The sequence below is a fragment of the Triplophysa rosa genome, linkage group LG11, assembly GCF_024868665.1.
Source record: "Triplophysa rosa linkage group LG11, Trosa_1v2, whole genome shotgun sequence".
NCBI lineage: Eukaryota > Metazoa > Chordata > Actinopteri > Cypriniformes > Nemacheilidae > Triplophysa > Triplophysa rosa.
Window position 1 is genome coordinate 1397863 of NC_079900.1, and position 19448 is coordinate 1417310.

A 19448-nucleotide genomic window follows, 5' to 3' on the forward strand; every position below is an offset into this window, starting at 1 on the left:
AAAAATAGGTTCTTGTCTACTAAATCAAGTAGAATGGGTCAAATGAAATAACCCAGCACATGACTAACACCAACAAGAGTGTTAGTTTCATCCACTGGTTGGGTCAAATGAACAGCACAGAATTCTGGGTTAAATAATAAAATCCAGCAATTGGGTCAAACCAACCCAGCGCGTGTTCTGTCCAGCAGTGACCCAGCGGTTGGGTTAAGGTTGGGTTGTTTTTATCCCAGCAGTTTTTAGAGTGTAGCTTCACTTCCATTCGTGGAGTTTTCTTGGGTTTTTCTACGATTGTCTCTGCTACAGTTGTGGTGGTCATTTTCAGTGACTTCTCAATCTTCTCCATCTCTACTGTCAGAGCATCCTTAGCATGCTTGATATTGTCTGCACTTGAGAGGTATCTGAAAGAAATAATAATGAAAAGCAACAAATAAATGTAACAAATAAATAACCTCCAAAGTAGCCTTTGGTTTTTCTCATGTTGCTTGTGTTGTCGCGCAAAACTTAGAGATATTCCACTTCACAAGCATCCCCTCAATTGATTCAGGATGGGCCTGAATTGAATTTCAGAATAATTTTCAATTGTACTTACCCCAATTTTGCTTGTTTTTATTATTCAATTACGTCATTACCACTTAGCTGTCTTATGTGTCTATTTCAGATAAGTGCCGAGTTCAATAAAGTAGTCACTACAGGTTTGCTGCAGTCATTCCTGGATGGACTAGATGCCTTTGTGCCAAGCTGTACAAAGCAGCTGTTTCATCGAGCCATAGGTTGAGCCTTAGCAGTCTTATGCAGTGATTAATATCTTCACATGTTGTTTTTTAGAATTACATGCAATGTAAATCAGGATAAAATCTGTTTGTTTTAGGTTCATGCTGAAACGCTGGATGTCATCATGAAGGAAATGCGTGTTGGCCTTTTGAATGGGTATGATGGTGTCCTTAATGATGCTTTTCCTCTTTAAATTTTCAATGTGGGGGTGGAGGAAACGATTGTTCTTCATAACCTCAGGGATGTTCCTACAGCTTTTGCTATGCTAATGGGAACCATCTACTGCCTAAATCTGCAGTACCCTCACAATATGAGGTACTCGTTTGAATTCCTGCAGAAGGTTGTCATGAAGAGTCAACCTGACCACTGTTCAGCTCAGATACACGTGCTTAGAAATAAACTGCTGGGGTATCCTTTATAGACTGGTGCTAAGCCTTAAAGGAATAGTTTACTTAAATATGATGTACCTTACCTTCATGTCATGCTAGGTGCATATGACATCCATTCTTTAGTGTAACAGAGTTATTGTGACTCTACCTTGTGTTGTAATGCTGTTTATGCTTAAGGCTTAAGGGTGAATCAAAACTTCCTATAACTTTCTTTGGAGATGGTGTGATGTCTTGTATAGACGTGTTTACTCCCACTCATACTATCTAGAACGTACTGTTTTAACGGCCGATAGGTAGGTACTTATTCAAATTCAGTACGTACTGTCACAGTATATGATTCCGGACGCAGCCATAGTCTTCTTCTTCTTTTGCATTTTAAGGCGGTTGGCAAACAAACAATAGGTCCATTTCCGCCACCCACTGGCGGGCTGGAGTGTGGCGTGACAATGAGACAGAATACTAATAAATAACTAAATAAAATCAATAAATCTAATCCTTATAGTCTTATTACGCTCATATAGCTTATTATTAAATGCTGGTATATCTGAGAGCTTTACTTGAATTTGACTTTTAATAGATTACTAGATTACTTTTTAATTTACTTAAATGAAAACTGTCTTGATTGTTTTGCACCGTCGAGGTTTTGTTAGCAACAGAAGCATTGGATACATCTGTTCTTATTGCTACTAAGAACAATTTTACTATGTTATTGTTCAGTGTAATAAATGGACAAGTATCGTTTGAACCATTCATATGTCAAAAAGGTATGTGAGCTTTTTTACGTATTTGACAACTGGTTGTGTTGAACACAGTCCATTTCTGATTCCCTAACTTCTTTTTCTTCATCATACTCATTATCTCCCTTTATCTTTCTCCCATTTAAACATTAAAGAACTCCATGTAATACTTAAAAAATCATGTTTTAGAATATGTTTGTATGTTGTAATGCATTTTCAAGCCAATGTTAAAATAAGCATAACATTACGCTTGTTAAAATAAATTGTATATTTTTGGACTAAAGTTGTAAGTTGATTCAGTGTGAATAACATTAGTCAATAAGAAATTTTATTTAAATAAGATGGGAAGTTTTAATTTAACATAATAACGTGAGTTTTCTGTAGTTGATAATGTAACATAGCAAGTTATTTAAACTCAGATTCACAAGTTGAAATGACGAATGATAATTAGTTAAACACAATGTAAAACATATATATTTAAGTTGAAACAAAGAATACCTTTAAGTTCAGTTAACTCACGTTTTTAAGGCAGCAGGTGAACGTTCGTTTCTAAGTTTAACCAACTGTTTTACAGTGTAACTTCAGTTGAACAGATAAACACATATGTGTGTGTTATTATCATGAGGCTCTATTATCAGTTAAAGCTTGAATATTTTTTCAGTTTAACACACACAAACGTCAATCCCCTGAAAAATAAAAATATTAATATATCAAGCTCCTAATAACATTTAACAGTTACAACAGTTTATCACAGAGCATTTTATAGATTGTGTTTTATTGATTTGACCTTGTGTGCTTTTTTCTGACTTTATATCTCAAAATGTTATAACTCAGACTGTCATGAGACATGATCAGATTTTTGGTGCATGAAGTCACTTCTCATGAATTTCACATTTACTATAGACATGTTAACTGTATGATTATATTCTTGTGCAGTGATATGGTTATTAGTAACCGTTTTAAGTAATTATATGTGTTTTTTTAGGTTTCATGTGTCTCGTTTGATGAAACCGTACAGCAGGTGAGACATGCACGACGTGATGACATCATGATGGGGGTAATAACATTCCAGGTCTTTAATACCTAACAAACATTTGTTTGTGAAATATCTGACTTTCGTATTAAAGACACATGACAAAATCTAACAGAGTGACACAAGAAGAGAATTTTTACCATTTAAGAATAACTTCAGTACACAAAAAAGAAGGGGACCGCCCGTCTGTATTGTAGTAGTAATTTCATCCAGTTAGGCAGAGTTTTTGATGGACTCCCAGCCGACTGCAGTGTAGACTTTATTCAGCTCGCCGCACATGATGCTCATGAGTTTAGACCACGCCCCCTGCACTGACGCTGCACTGAAGACTTGTGGGAAAGTTTCAAACAGCACGTCCAGAATGACGTCAGTTACAATCTGTGGAGATGAACAGAAGATTAGAATGAATTCAATGTCCAGGTACAAACATGCTTTAAATAAAAAACTACACTGTAATTTCACACAATTTTACCGTAAATCTTTCTTCGTGTATTTTTGAAATACGGTCAAAAATTATGCAATTACAGAAAAGCACTGCAAAATTACAAGAAAAACACGAAAGACATGAACTTTTATGTTACAATTTTTTTATTTTACAGTAATATTCTGGCGCCCAGCTGCCGGAAAATTACATTATTTTTACAGGAAGTTTTACAGTGTAGCGTACTGTTTACTACACACAACATTATTAACAACCACAGCTGATATGACTACTACATCAATCGTCACACTGATAATGGAAGGTGAAGTTAAACACAGTGCATTGTGGGATACGCTGACTCATTCAGTGTGCATGAAGATGATGTTTTTTCGTCATACTCACTTTAAAGTAACTGGGGTCCACCTTGTGTTTGAGCGCGTGTGTTTTGCCCAACTGATGGAAAATGTTGTTGACTTTGTCTCCGTCACGAAGGTTCACCACCAGCATGTTGAGGGCCGTCATGATGTTTAACGCGTTTTTCTTCAGCTGGACGTTCTGACACATCTCTTCTGGATCCTGGATGTCACAGATCTGATCGAAGTACTGCTTAGCCGATGGAGTGTTTGTAAAAAACCTGTTGACAAAACACATTTACATTGATTTATACAACCTTTATCTAGTGTGACTTAAGAATTTGAGTAATTTAAGATCTTACCTTGAAAGAACAGTTCACGTCAAATTAAAAAACTTTGTCATGTCAAACCTGTTTGAGTTTCTTTCTTCTGCAAGAAGATATTTTGAAGAATGTTGATAATCAAAAACTAATTAACAGTTAACTAAACTAATTGTGTAATTACAAAAAAAATACAAACGCGTATCCCCCTGCCTCACAGTGGTTTGGCCCACTGCCTGCTTTCCCCGTTCATCTCACCTTCGCTACCTTTTAGTCAGGTACGCGGCTCAGTTCATCAGTGGCTGTCGAACTCCAGTAAGAAGGTTATTTTATTCACTTTAAATGAAGTGATTCTCTTTAATGTAGTTGATGCTGATTCATTAATGAATTAGTTGTGGGCAAAAAAAGCTGATTATCGGTGTACTTTGTATTTTTCCATGAATCTGCTGTGTTAGTGATTAAAACGATACTTTGCTAGTTAACGTTAGCTTGTTGCATAGGACGTCACACACTGCAACTAACACGCCGAAGCCGTTTCCCATGCGTTGTTTTATTTGTGGTGACCTGGCATGATGTTAACATTACCGGCCACAATTAGCCACCGATCCTTGCCATTCATGTCCCGTGTCACACACAGTCACGCACATACCGGTGACAATTTAGTGACTTTGGCACTATATTTAGTGAATTTCAGACCGCTTTTGTCCACAATAGGTGCACAGCTTTCATTCAGTTGGAAAAGGTCGTTTTCTCAGCATCTATTTTGTGCAGTGTGTGCGCGACGGATTAGCTAAACCTTCAGTTGACTGAAACTCGACGATTCATCAACGAGTACAACACAGAATTTAAGCATCTGTCACAGTTACTGACTGTTTGGGTACACGAACATGAATATAGTACAAGTACATCTATGCACATAGTTTGCTGGTGGAGGTAGTGCACTACATGGGAAAACAACCACCACACTTTAATGTAGATGTATGTTGACTTTGTCAGACGATATTGCAGTATAAATCAGGATAACATTTAAAAAGTGACTCATTGTTAACATGTAGTATCATGGGTAGTGTGTTTTATACTTGTTTCCTGTCTTGACAACAGAGACAAAAAAGATATAAATGGAAACAGCTTTATTAGGTGTTCACTTGTATTACAGTATGTGACAGTTCAGTTCAATTATAATATGACTGCAAGTCTGCATGATGAACCTAACCCACATTGTTGCTTTGTGTCGTAGTAAGGACAATTTTGACTGTATTATTTGTGCCCCCTTCAAAAATTGCTCTTGAGAAATTTCATGTTTATTGTCCCCCCCTACTGTTAAATGAGATTTACGCCCATGCCCAGCGCTGATGATGTATAAACCCCATCTGTCCTCCTGGACCCAATTTACTCTCTTTTCTTTCCATCCTCCCGGACTAAAAGCTCAACCTCAAGTGTTCACGACTCAACCCAGCAACCCTTCACATCTGAACCCCTGAGACTAAACCACGCAGAACATCTGAAGGACAAACAGAAGATGTGAAGAGTGTACCTGACGAGCACAGCCACCCCGGCGTCTTCTTTAACCTCGTACACGGGTCTCCACGTGTCCTGGATCACAGACACCTCTTCATCTGTGATGGTCCCTGTGTGCTCCACACCTGCGTCCATGTCGATCAGAGCCGTGTGTCTCTTCTGTATGCTCGCTCGCTCGCTCTTTAAACCCTCTCTCACACACTTCACACAGAGCCACGTGTGTTCTCTCTCTCTTGTGAAAGGAAGAAGAGTCGAACGTGAATGAAGAGGGTCCGCCCCCTCTCTCTCTTTTAATTTTCAATTAATTTTCAATTTCAAGGTACTTTATTGGCATGATTGCGTGTTCTTACAATATTGCCAAAGCATTGACAATACAAAATAAAAGACATACAATAAGTACAAACATAAATTTAATTAACAAGTAAAATTAAAAGAAAGTGCTGAGTAAGGGATAAATATAGAATGAAATATAAAATAAAGTATATGTAAATAAACACATGAAATATGGAAAATAAAATATCTATATCTAATGTAGATTTCATCCTGCTAGAAGCAATTGGCAAGTAAGTTGCTGTAATACATTCCACAGTATGCTGACTGTAACTATGAAATACTGTAATTCTTTATCACAGTTGTGTAATTGCAATTAGAGTATTAGAATGCTGTGTTATTTTTCACAGCAAATATTAGACAACATGCATTACTGCATACATGTTTGTGTACTGTGAAATAAAGACACCGCTTTTACTACAAAAATGACATTTATTGACTTACAACATTTCTCATGTGACAATGCATAAAGGCATAAAAATAGATTGTGAACATGTAGACATTATTTATTTTGTAAATATATTTATTTATTTTGTAAAATTAAAATTAGAAATGTATTAAACACAATCATTTTAAAATGCTATAACATACATTAAAAGTTTATAATAAAAAAAACTATATTGTAATACTATACAATATGTCATTGAAAAAACATTATTTGTAACTGACTCTGGTCCTGTCTGTTTTTTCTGGACTGGAGTCATCCTCCTTACTCCCTTCAGTAAAAGACAGAGACTCATTTTATTCAGTGATATTCATTCTGCAGAAGTTGCATTATTACACAGACTACAGGTATTTAATGCTGTTTAAATGTGCCGTAACTGTATTTACACCACAACTCCATAATGTTATGAGATTAATGTCATTTTAAATGCATGTGTATACATTATGAAAAGATAAAAAGACAAAATATTAAGGCTGATGCTGTCTTTAAACTGAGGTAGAGGAGCAAATCACATGTCAGAAATATAAGAAACAAGCACTCCTTACAGTGGTGTCATGACTCTGCCTCTTCATGTCTGTCAAGATATGGGGAGGAAGAACCCAGATGCAAGCCGCGGCAATGACGGCGTTAACAAATACTTTAATAGACAAGACAACAAAAACAACAACCCACAATGGAGAAAAAACGGGACACGATTAACCAACAGAACTCAAAGAAAACACTTCCCATGAGGGGGAAAAATAAGTAATAATACAAAAAGAATTGGACACAACGTCGAAAACGAGACAAGGTAATTTAAATTATGAGACAAGGCAAAAGGAACACGGACATAACACGAGGACTATACAGACAGGTAAGCACAAAGGTAATCTCCTTGGTAGGCACGAGAAACACAGGAATCACGACGAGGGCATGAAAACTCACAGCACAAGAACAACGCACAAGGTACGGGGTACAATGACCGACACAGGACAATGAAACATGAGGGCATTAAATAGGAAAGACAAACGAAGGATAATTGACGAGGGCAGGTGTGGAACATTAGACACGCAAGGGAAGCAATACAGGGAACGAGAGGGGCGGGGCCAATGACAAGACACGAGAAAGCACATGAGATGTAAAAACGTAAACAACTCATGGCTTTCTCACATAAAACCGAAGGGCTCTGTCCCGATCCTGCCACACGACTAGAAATTCGGAAACAAGAAGGCAGGACCGTGACAATGTCATGTCTTTCTTGATCTTGTGGCAGAGTCATGGCAAAGCCTTAGGTTTTATGTGGAGAGAGGCATTTTGAACCTTTTGGCTTTCCTTATGCTCTCTCCGGTCTCGTCTATGGCCCCGCCCCTCTCGTTCCTCGTTTAGCTTTCCACCTGTGTCTCATTACCCACACCTGCCCATTGTTATCATCCTTTGTTAGTCTCCCTATATAATGCCCTCCTGCCTTCTGTCCTGTGCTTGTTCGTACTGGTACTTGTGCTTGTATGTGTGTTCGCCTTGCCCTGTATTACATTGCCCTGTGTGCTACTTCTTACCTGTGGATCCCTTACCTGTGTCTGGAACTTTATTATTTACCACGTCGTGTCTTCGTGTGTTTGTAAGTAGTTTATAGTTATCCTGTCTCCTTTGTTTTTGCCCCCTCGTGGGAAGTCTTTGTTTTGAGCTTGTATATTTTGGTTGTGCTCCTTGTTTGCTCCCCATCGTGGTTTTTTTTGTTTTTTATTAAAGTCTTGTTTGTCACCCCTTCACTGCTGCCTGCATCTGGGTTCTTCTCACCTGACAAACCGTGACAGAACTGGTAGACGGACCAAAGCAGCGGCTGACCGCCACCAGGTCTCTCCTCCTACCTATATTTGTGGTCAGTGCGGGTATGCCTCTCTACCAAGGACCTGCCTCTCCGCGCGCCCTCTCGTAAGCTGGTGCCCAAGTTCATTTGTCCATACCGCATCACAAAGCTGGTTAACCCAGTGGCCGTCAGACTCAAACTTTCCCCTTCCCTTGGTCGGGTCCACCCTGTTTTTCATGTGTCCAGGGTTAAGCCGGTGTTCTCCTCCCCCCTTCACCCTGCCAGTAATCGCCCCGTTCCCCCTCCCCCACGTCTAGTGAATGGCTCCCCCACCTACACGGTGAGGAAGTTGCTGGACGTTCGTCGCCGGGGCAGGGGTGTTCAGTACCTCGTGGACTGGGAAGGCTATGGCTCAGAGGAGAGATGTTGGGTACCATCCCGGGACATTCTGGACCCGTCTCTGATCTCGGACTTCCATCGACAACGAGGTGAGCCCCCTCCTAGGATGCCCGGTGGCACCGCTGGGGGGTCCTGTGGGGTCTCGCGTCTGAGCACTTGTTTGTTTTGTTTCATGTCGAACACATGGTTCAGCTTGACAGCTCTCCATGTGCTCGGTGTCTTAGTGACAGCCCCGCCCCCTCATGTTGACATTAATTACCTCATTATTGTTTCACTCCTTTCACCTGGGTTGGCTCCGGTTTTCTCTCTCCCCTCCTGGTTTCTCATTCTCTCCCGTGATTCTTTTCCTTTTTAAATCACCTTGTACCTCCGTCCTGTGTCAGATCGTCAGTGTTATTTCCGGCGACTTACTGGTCGTTTATCTAGTCTTGGGTATCGTGTTAATCACCTCTTTTTCGTCCAGGCTCCTGAGCTGTGTTTGCCACGTGGTGTCTTCTTGTCTGCCTGCAGCATCGGACTCACTGCACGGATCCTGTTTATCTGGCTGGTCGGTCTGACGGCTCTGGAGGGATTTTCCATCCACCACTTTCCCAGCCTCACAAGGAACTGCTTCCTAGTCTTGGAGACTGGTCCCTGTATGTTCTCCTGTCGGTCAAAGTGGATTGCATCCAAGTATCTCTGCCCTGACGGTCTAGTGGATTCTCATTGGAATATAACTCTCCTGTCGGTCAAAGTGGGTTTCATCCAAGTATCTCTGCCCTGTCAGTCTAGTGGATTCTCATTGGAATGTGATTCTCCTGTCGGTCTAGTGGATTCTCATTGGAATATGATTCTCCTGTCGGTCTAGTGGTTTCTTCGGTTACCTGTCTCAAAGTGGATTATTTGAACAGCCTGTAACGGTTGACCTTCTGCTTGCTCATTGGACATTTTTGCCCAGAGAATTCTCTGGCTCTGTCTTCTCACTCCCACGGCAGTGGGTGACACTCTCAGCCTCACGATCAGTTGCGGATTTCCCGCTGGATACGAACCGCATTGCCTTTCCCCTTTTTTGTGGCCGAGTGCTAGGGCCTTTTTGCCCTGTGCATTCCCAGACTCTATTTTTGACTCACCTGTCATACAGACCTTGGGTGTCTGAAGTGTAGCCGCCTGTCGGCCCTTTGTTTGTGGTTATTCCCTTTTGTATTTGCTGTATTTGCTGAGTGAGGTGCTTATTATAGATTCTTATTACCCTGCTTCTGACTCTCGAGTTTCCCTAACAGAACCTGAAATATACCTGGTCTGAAATATAAAAACATTATCTTAATATTACTGTTGATATTTTATTTAATATCATGACTATTGTCAAATAATAGAATGTGTTAAATGTCTTTCTTACAGTTCATTCTTGTTGACCATAAAGACAAATAGTTTATGGGTGATATTGCTGTTTTTGCATTAATACTGTACATCTTCCCATTTTTTCTTTTAGTAGCATAAACATTTTTTTTTCAAACTGGGAATAAACAAAACTGAAAAACTCTTAACTGAAAAAGTAAATAACTGCCGTTATAATGAATGAAGTTGACTGCGTTAAACTTCCATTCTAATAAATGAATCTGACTGTAACTGTTGTTTTTATAAGCAAGCGGTGATTCATCTAAACTTCTGATTGGCCATTACGTTCATGCACAACCTGACAAGAGGAAACTGCGCTAAATACACAATAATAGCAACAAATAATGAGAAAATTTTGAAAAAATACTTTGCTGGAGTTAAGTTTTGAAGAATATGTCGAGTCTCTTCAGATTTGTACTGACAAAAAATCTGTTAAAAATTACTGTATAATGATTTACAGCATAAACATATTCACCAAAATGTTCCCACGATGCTTTGCAGATCTACAGCATGTATACAGGTTCTACAGGAAGGATTTGATCATTTTGCAGATATTTGTAACAGTGTACGTGTGTCTCATCTAACATGACAGAAGAGATCTAAAAAAATATTCTGTCATTTTTTCCTCCTCATGTGTTTGTAAACGTGTATGTGAGTCTTTCTTTCGTGGAACACAAAAGATACTTTGAGAAATGTCGCATTGGTTTTGTACATTACAAATAGAGGTGCTTAAAAAGTTCTTCATAGCGATGCCATAAAATAACCATTTTGGGTTCCACAAAGAACCATCTCGTTCTTACCTTTTTATAATCTGAAGAACATTTTTTTGCCACAAAGAACCTTTTGTGAAACAAAATGTTAAAGGTTCTTTATTGAACCATTTAGACAAAAAAAAGGTTCTGCTATGGCATCGTGAAGCACCTTTATTTTGCAATGGAAGTCAGTGGTGTTAGGTGTTGTTTGTTTATCAACATTCTTCAAAATATCTTCTTTTGTGTTCTGCAGAAGAAAGAAACTCACACAGGTTTGAAAAAACGTGAGGATGAATAAATGTATGTATATATATATATATATGTTTTTAAATCTGCTGAGTTTCTCCCTCAACATCTCAGCTGGATTTTCTTTGTAAGTCTGACATGAAACAATGTGTGTTGTGAAAAGCAAACAAATGGATTTCTGCAGAAAGCTGTGCAGTATTCTCTTACTGTATGTCAACAAGTGACTTGTTTGTTTGAAGTGTTTTTAAACAAGATGAATTGAGCCATTAAAGGTCAGGAGAAGATAAAGGTTTCGGTTTCAAGAGAAGATAAAGACGTGAGAATGGAGTTCACACATGTACACATTCACACAATTACACACACACAATCATGCATACATACAAATTTTCACACACATACATGCATTGTCCCAAAAAAATAAACACACACATTTACAAGCACACATGCACACTTGCACACTTACACACACATAAGCATGTTTACAACCATTGACATACACACTTTCTGTACATACACAAACAGAATTAGAGCAGGTTTTAGTCTTATTGTGTTATTGTTGGTTACGGGTTTATGCTTGAATGTGCAGGTGATTCTTTTGAAACGTGATTAGATAATGTGTTGTTTTCCATAGATCCCCAACTGATAAATCTCCCGGTGTAGTTCACAAACACACACATCATATCTGAGGGGTTGTGTTGTGTTGAATACAGATGTCTGTCAGATGAAGACACATCCCAACCCTGCGGCGTGTGCCATCATTATTGGTTACAGTATTTATCATAATCCTCCTTTTTAAACTCAGCGTTTTAAGAGCAATTACACCGTCAGTCACTTTCACAGGAAAACTCACTCTGTTTGTACATTGCCAATAAGTTGAAATGCTCTTGGCAGAAGAAGAGTCTTTAGTTACTGAGGTATTGAGATAAACTTGTCTAGAAGCCGGTTTATGGTTTATGATTCATGATTCATTCAGTCAGTGCTGTTAAAGGAACATTCCACTTTTTTTTGGAAATACTGTATGCTCATTTTCCAACTCCCCAAGAGTTAATAAATTGCTTTAAATAAACACTGCGCCTGCTGCGGCCATGTTATGGCAGCAAACTTCCTTGATTATTACGCCGGAATGGGAGTATAGTTTCTAATCAAATCGGCCTAGAAAATCGCAACATTTCATTTTCCGCCTGTCTTAGTACACGATATAACTACAGAAGAGTCAAGTTTTAAATGCAAAAATATCGAAACTCTTTGGTCATTTTTGAACGCAATGCTACTGGTCTAATTGGATTCAATGATATATGCTAATCTATGCTAAAAGTGCTATCGCCAGACCCGGAGATCGGCAGAATACATTACAAAACGGTAAAACTCAACTTATTAACTTGGGGAGTTGGAAAATGAGTATATTTCCAAAAAAAGTGGAATGTTCCTTTAACAGTTTGTAATGTCTTTTCCATATTCCTGTAACAGCTGTAGTAAAGAAATGTCTGTACTTCTGCTGCACTCTAGTGGAGGAATAATGTAGGTACACTGCTGTAAGAAGTGGTGGGACCTTTATTGTGTAATTGTTCAGGATTTGTATTGCTTCATAAAGTGGAGAGACTTTTATTGTCTAGTTGATTAGGATTTGCACTGCTGAATGATGTGGATGGATGTTCTGTGTAGTTGTTCAGGATTTGCGCAGATAGAATGGATGTTTTACTGTGTAATACAAGGATATTCAAACTTTTTTGTCAGTTGTCAACTTGAAGTACCCCCTGAGATTAAACAAAAATATTTTAAGAACACATTTGCATGTTTATCATAAAAACAAAATCTTATTTTTTTTATTGTACAGTAGTATTTTACACAACGATTGTTATTTTTTAACCTGTAGCTTTTCTTTGCAATTTTGTTTTTTCAATGTAATGGAAACAACAGTGGTAGATACAGTTCTGTATCAACTCACGGACCCCCTGCAATTCCTTGACAAACAGAAAATACAAGACAAACCATGAAATACTCAAAAATGTATCTATGATGAGTCTATGATGCGCACCTGACAAAAGAAAAAAATCATAGTACTGTGTTATCTGAGGAACACACTACACTACTCATGAATACAGAATCCCCAGAACCATTTGCCAGCTTCCCTTGAAGGGATTGTTCACCAAGATCTCATCCCCAATTTACTACCATAGTAGGGAAAATAAATACTATGACAGTCAATGGGGATGAGATCTGACATTCTTCCAAATATCTTACTTTGTGTTTAGTAGAACAAAGAAATGTATAGAGGTTTGGAACAGTCTGAGGGTGAGTAAATTAAGAATTTTCACTTTTGGTTGAAGTATCCCTTTAAATACCAAAATACACCAAAAAGCCTCATGTGAAAAAAGCCACATTGGGAGGAGCCAGGGGGGCCCGGAGCAGGAGGAGTCTGATGGAGGTACAGAGACCCGCCACGGTGGAGTTGCCGGAGGGAGGAGCCATGGTGGAGGGGCAACACCAGGGGGCCGACCGATGGGAAGGAGCCGGTAGAGCAGGAGCCCAGGGTGGAGACGAGCAGACAGAGAGCCAGGGTGATACTGAGGATCCGGAGGGCCAAGGCAGAACCGGCAGCTCAGGCAACTGAGGCCGAGGCAGGGATCTGGAAGACCGCGGTGGAGCCAGATCAACCGAGGATGAAGGTGGAGTCGGCGGGAAGGAGCCTGACAGAGCCATAGGGATTGAGATACGGTGTATCTGGAGGATTTGAGTCCCGAGGCAGTGGATGGTTGAGGACTGACAAAAGCAGAGACGGAGGGACGAGGGAGCCTGGTGGCACTGGTGAGATGATGGGCCATGGTGGAGACGAGGGAGGCAGGAGCCAAGGTGCAGCCAATTGGTCGGATAAAGGCTGGAGGCAGAGACATGGGATACTCAACCACTAATGTACAGTAGCTGGCAACTGGAGATCCTGAAGCTCATCCGACCCAATGGCATTGGCATGCTGAGGGTAAGCTGAGGTGTCTTCAGAAGCCAGCGGACCCAGGGCTGATGGACTGGCTGGCAGCAACAGAGGAGGCGGGAGAGGAAGGCTGGGCGGGACCTTTTTGGAGAGCAGGACAGAAACAGTAGAGACAAAGGAGAGCTGGGAGGGACCAGCAGAGATGCTACAGGATAGCTTTCCTGTAGCTCAGTGGTAAGAGCATTGCGTTAACAACGCAAGGTTGTGGGTTCGATCCCAGGGATTGCACATGCCTATGTATAAATGTATAGAATAAAGCAATATAAGTCGCTTTGGATAAAAGCGTCTGCCAAATATGTAAATGTAAATGATGATCCTCTCTGCAGTCTTTACAACTCTCTGCCGGCATTTGCGGGACCGATCACGTTCTGATGAAAGGAAATGATTGGAAGCTACCAACTCGACAAAGAGGGGAATTACAAACTACCCCCATTGTAATCCGTCAGAATGACAGACAGCCTTCAGATTTTTCCGTTACTGGTAAAAAAAATCTGTCAATGACGGAGAATTTTCAGGTTAATACTCCCTGGGGCATGCTCCCCTGGGTGACAAAACACCCAGCAAAATGGCTGAGGAGAATAGGAGAAACTAGGAAACCGCCGCTGCGTCCGAAATCGCATACTGTGACTGTGAATTTGAATCGGCTGTTGAAACAGTATGTTCTATAAAGTATGAGTAGTTTTACATTTCGGACATCTGCGTTCGCCATGTTTTATGGTCATGTGACCCGTATGCTCTTTGACCTATGATGCTATAACAAACTATAAGTGAGCTTTTATAAAAACATAATTTAGTCACGAGATATTCGTATTAAACGTATTTCGCAACATAAATGTTACTAATGATTTAGTAGCATTAACAAAAAACATCTATTTGTATATACAGTATAATAATTTAATTTACATAAAACGAACTAGGCTATTTATTGTCATGGCTCTGCTTCATTTAGTCATGTTTTTCTTGGTCCTGTAGCAGAGTCATGACAAAGCCTTTGGTCGTGTGTGGAGAGAAACATATTATTTGTCCTTTTGACAATAATATACGTTCTCTCCAGTGTCTCGTCTCTGTTCCCGCCATCTTGTTTCCTCGTTAACTTTCCCTGAGTGTTTTATTACCCACACCTGCCCCATGTCGTTATCCCTTGTTTGTCTTACCTATATATACCCTCTTGTTTCTTTGTCCTGTGCTCGTGGATTGTACTGTGTTCTGTGCATGTACGTTGTACTGTGTTTTGTTATGCTCCTCGTCCAGTGGTCCTGTTCCCAGCCTTGCTCCTGTTTTGTGAGTTTTGTGTTCTACCCTGTCGTGTTGTGTTTGATTTAAGACGTTTGGTTGTGTCCTTTAGTTTAGTTTTACTGTTCGTGTTTTTATTTTGCCCCCTCGTGGGAAGTCTTTTGTTTTATACAGTATATATTTCTTAGTTCTGTTTTCCCCCATGGTGGGTGTTTTGTTTTGTGTTAAATAAAATCCCTGTTAACCCCTTCACCTCTGCCTGCCTGCATTTGGGTTCTTCTCGCCACGCCAGTCGTGACAATTTATGGTCCACATGGAGACTGCAACGATGAAGGCAGGCGAGGCAGCGGATCCATATGCAGTAAAAGGTTTGGTAACACTTTCCTTGAAGTATGTATGTATAATGCATTATTAAGAGTTATTAAAGGGTAAATTGCATTATAATTCTTCACAATGTGTGTTGTAATGCATTATTTGTAGTTGTAAAGAATTATAACCAATTTAAAATGTGTAGTGTAACAATTCAATTCAATTCAATTTTATTTATATAGCGCTTTTCACAATGTGCATTGTTCCAAAGCAGCTTTACAGGAGCAAATAAGAAAAACTGAAAAACACAAAAAAGGTAAAAAACAGCACAGTGCATGGTGTTTATAGAACAAGTAAGATTATTCTAGTAAATAATATCTAATAAATGCAGTCTCCCGGTGGTTTATTTAGCATATTTTGCATTAAGTGAATGCTTGGCTGAAAAGATGCGTCATTAATCTAGATTTAAATTGGGAGAGTGTGTCTGACCCTGGAATAGTATCGGGAAGGCTATTCCAGAGTTTAGGTGCTACGTATGAGAAAGCTCTACCCCCTTTGGTGGATTTAGTTATTCTAGGAGTTATCAAAAGTCCGGAGTTTTGAGATCTTAGAGAGCGTGATGGGTTGTAGTGTGGTAGAAGCTCTGTTATGTAGGTAGGGGCTAAACCGTTTAAGGCTTTATAAGTAATTAAAAGAACTTTAAAGTCAATACGATACTTAATGGGTAACCAGTGAAGGGTTGATAACATTGGGGTTATGTGATGGTATTTTCTGGACCTGGTTAGAACTCTGGCAGCTGCATTCTGAACTAACTGTAGTTTGTTTATTGATGCTGCAGGACAACCACTAAGCAGTGCATTACAGTAGTCAAGTCTTGAGGTCACAAATGCATGAATAAGCTTCTCTGCGTCAGCCACACATAAAATATTTCGCAATTTGGCAACATTTCTAAGGTGGAAGAAGGCTGTTTTTGTGACATTTGAGATGTGATTTTTAAATGACAGGTTGCTGTCTAATATAACGCCAAGGTCTTTAACTGTATTTGTTGGAGTAACAGTGCAGCCTTCAATTTGCAGGTCATAATCCGAAATATTCTGCTCACGTGTCTTTGGTCCGATAAGTAATATTTCTGTTTTATTAGAATTTAAAAGAAGGAAATTACAAGTCATCCAATGCTTTATATCGTCGATGCACTCTGCCAATTTGGATAGTTGGAAGGAATCATCTGGTCTTGATGAGATATATAGCTGAGTATCATCTGCATAACAGTGGAAGCTAATTCCATGTTTTCTAATAATGTTTCCAAGGGGCAGCATGTATATGGAGAATAGCAAGGGTCCTAAAACCGATCCCTGAGGTAATCCATAATTTACTTGCGTTAGATTTGATGATTCCCCATTTAAATGGACAAATTGATGTCGGTCTGATAAGTAAGATCTGAACCATTGTAGTGCCTGTCCCTGAATACCGGTATAATTGTGTAAGCGATCTAGAAGTATTTTATGGTCTACAGTATCGAACGCAGCACTAAGGTCGAGCAGGACTAGGAGTGAGATGTTACCTTTATCTGATGCTATGAGCAGGTCGTTTGTAATTTTAACGAGTGCAGTTTCAGTACTATGATGCGGTCTAAAACCTGACTGGAATTTTTCGTGTATGTCATTATTTTGTAAGAAAGAGCACAACTGAGTGGACACTACTTTTTCTAGTATTTTAGACAGGAAAGGGAGATTTGAAATCGGTCTATAGTTTCCTAGTTCATTGGGGTCTAAGTTTGGTTTCTTGATAAGAGGCTTAATGACGGCCAGTTTAAAGGCTCCTGGGACATGGCCTAGATTAATTGACGAGTTGATAATGTTATAAATGGGCTCAATTGCAACGGGTAATAACTCTTTTAATAATTTAGTTGGTATGGGGTCTAATAAGCAAGTTGTAGGTTTAGATGTTGCAATAAGTTTAATTAAATCTTCCTGTTTTATAGGTGAAAAACACTGTAGCCTTTCTTTTGGGGCGATGGTTGGTACTAATTTATAGGACAGACTTGGAGGTTGAGTTTTTACTATTTTGTCTCGTATGTTTTCGATTTTCTCTGTAAAAAAATTCATGAAATCATTGCTACCAAGGTGCGGCGGAATACCCAGGTCAGGTGAAGTCTGTTTATTTGTTAGTTTAGCAACTGTACTAAATAAAAACCTTGGATTGTTTTTGTTAGTTTCTATGAGGTTACGGAGGTGCTCAGCCTTTGCTGCTTTTAGTGCCTTTTTATAACAGTTTGCACTCTCTTTCCACGCAATTTTAAAGACCTCTAATTGGGTTTGTTTCCATTTGCGCTCCAGTTTACGTGTTTCTCTTTTAAGGGCGCGAGTGGTGCTATTGTACCATGGTGCTACGTTTTTCTCATTAATCTTTTTTGACTTCATAGGTGCGACAGCTTCTAATGTATTAGAAAAAGTAGTGCACAATTTGCTGGTCATGTCATCGAGCGATTCTGTATTTATTGGTATGGTTATTAAAGGAGTCAGATCTGGCAAGCTCTTTGCAAAACTATCTTTAGTAGTCGAGGTAATTGTTCTACCCTGTCGATAACAAATTATACAGCTGATTTCTGCAGTGCGCAGTGTACATGTTATAAGATAGTGATCGGTGACATCGTCACTTTCAGGTATAATATCTATATTGGTTAGATCGGCTCCGTGAGATATAATCAAGTCTAGTGTATGATTAAATCGATGAGTGGGTCCATTGATGTGTTGTGTTACTCCAAAAGAGTGTAATAGCTCTGTAAACGCCACTGCTAATGCATCGTTAGCACTATCTATGTGGATATTAAATTCTCCGACAATTAGTACTTTATCAACGTTAACCAATATGTCCGATAGGAAGTCCGCAAACTCTTTCAGAAAATCAGTGTAGGGACCAGGGGGTCTATACACTGTAGCCAACGTACAAGAAAGCAATGGTTTTTTACTGTCAATTGGAACAATTATGTTCAACGCAAGCACTTCAAATGATTTAAATTTATGCTCCGTTCTCTGAGTTACAGTAAGAAAGTCTCTAAAGATTTTTGCGACACCACCACCTCGACCAACCAGACGTGGCTCATGCATATAACAGTAGCTTGGTGGGGTACACTCATTTAGACCGAACAATGAATTGTTAAGTGTTATAATGTATTAACTGTAATAATAATTATGTATAAGTCATTACAATGCATTAAAAGGTGCATTACAATGCTTTAAAACTACTTTTATAATGCATTATACATACATACATACATACATACATACATACATACATGCTTCAAGGAAAGTGTTACCAAAGGTTTTAATCAAAGTAAACAGGACAAAACATAACAGGGTAATCCAGACGAGTGTACAACTTAAAACAAGACTGACCAAACCTCTAACAACGACAGACACCAGACAAAGGAAACACAAGGGCTTAAATACACAGGGTAATGAGAGGGCTAACAAGACACACCTGAAACAGATCATGACACAAAACCAATGAACAAAAGAACTACAACACTAGACAGGAAACAGGAACTAAGGCATACAAACTAAAAGTCCATAATAAACAGGGAAACACAGACGGAATCATGACAGAGACATAATTTACACAGCAAAGAACTCGGTCCTGGATCGGATCAGGTCACAAATGGACATTTACATGAAAGACTCATGAAGAACACTCCCGCAACAATGAGCAGAATATGCTTATTACACCGTGTCTACACCGGATGTGGTGCGGCGCAAAGACAATAGAACGCATTAGAACCCATTATAATTTTACATTTTGTCCACAACGGACGTGGCGCGGTATGGTGTGACAATCCCATTAGAACAAGCTGTGTGTCGCATCGCGCCACGTCCAGTGTAGACACAGTGTAAGACTATTTGCACTGAGACATTTCAAATGATTCCAGACATGCATATGAAGATTCTTTGTTGGTATAGAATATGGTATTTGTTATACCCAGTTTAGGTGAGCTTTGAGGTGCTCTGAGCTTAGTGGGAGAGAAAAGGGGCGAGGGGGAGAAGAGAACA

The 19448-nt window shown here is 39.4% G+C and overlaps 1 protein-coding gene across 1 annotated transcript; it reads right to left on the bottom strand.

Moving 5' to 3' along the window:
* Nucleotides 1-2247: 2247 nt before the first annotated feature.
* LOC130561168 (cytoglobin-1-like) lies at nucleotides 2248-5760 on the bottom strand. Its single transcript, XM_057345337.1, has 3 exons — nucleotides 5559-5760; nucleotides 3754-3985; nucleotides 2248-3308 (listed from the first exon to the last, which is right to left on the bottom strand). Exons 1-3 carry the CDS (start codon nucleotides 5675-5677, stop codon nucleotides 3144-3146), a joined length of 516 nt encoding a protein of 171 aa, XP_057201320.1. The 5' UTR covers nucleotides 5678-5760; the 3' UTR covers nucleotides 2248-3143.
* Between the last annotated feature and the right edge of the window lie 13688 nt (nucleotides 5761-19448).

Bases quoted from the DNA above. Each gene is read 5' to 3' on its own strand.
- LOC130561168 (XM_057345337.1), bottom strand. From the start codon at position 5,677: ATGGACGCAGGTGTGGAGCACACAGGGACCATCACAGATGAAGAGGTG. The intron at 3,986-5,558 runs GTACACTCTTCA...TTTTGTCAACAG, and splicing joins GGGGTGGCTGTGCTCGTCAG to GTTTTTTACAAACACTCCAT. The intron at 3,309-3,753 runs GTGAGTATGACG...TCATCTCCACAG, and splicing joins TGGACCCCAGTTACTTTAAA to ATTGTAACTGACGTCATTCT.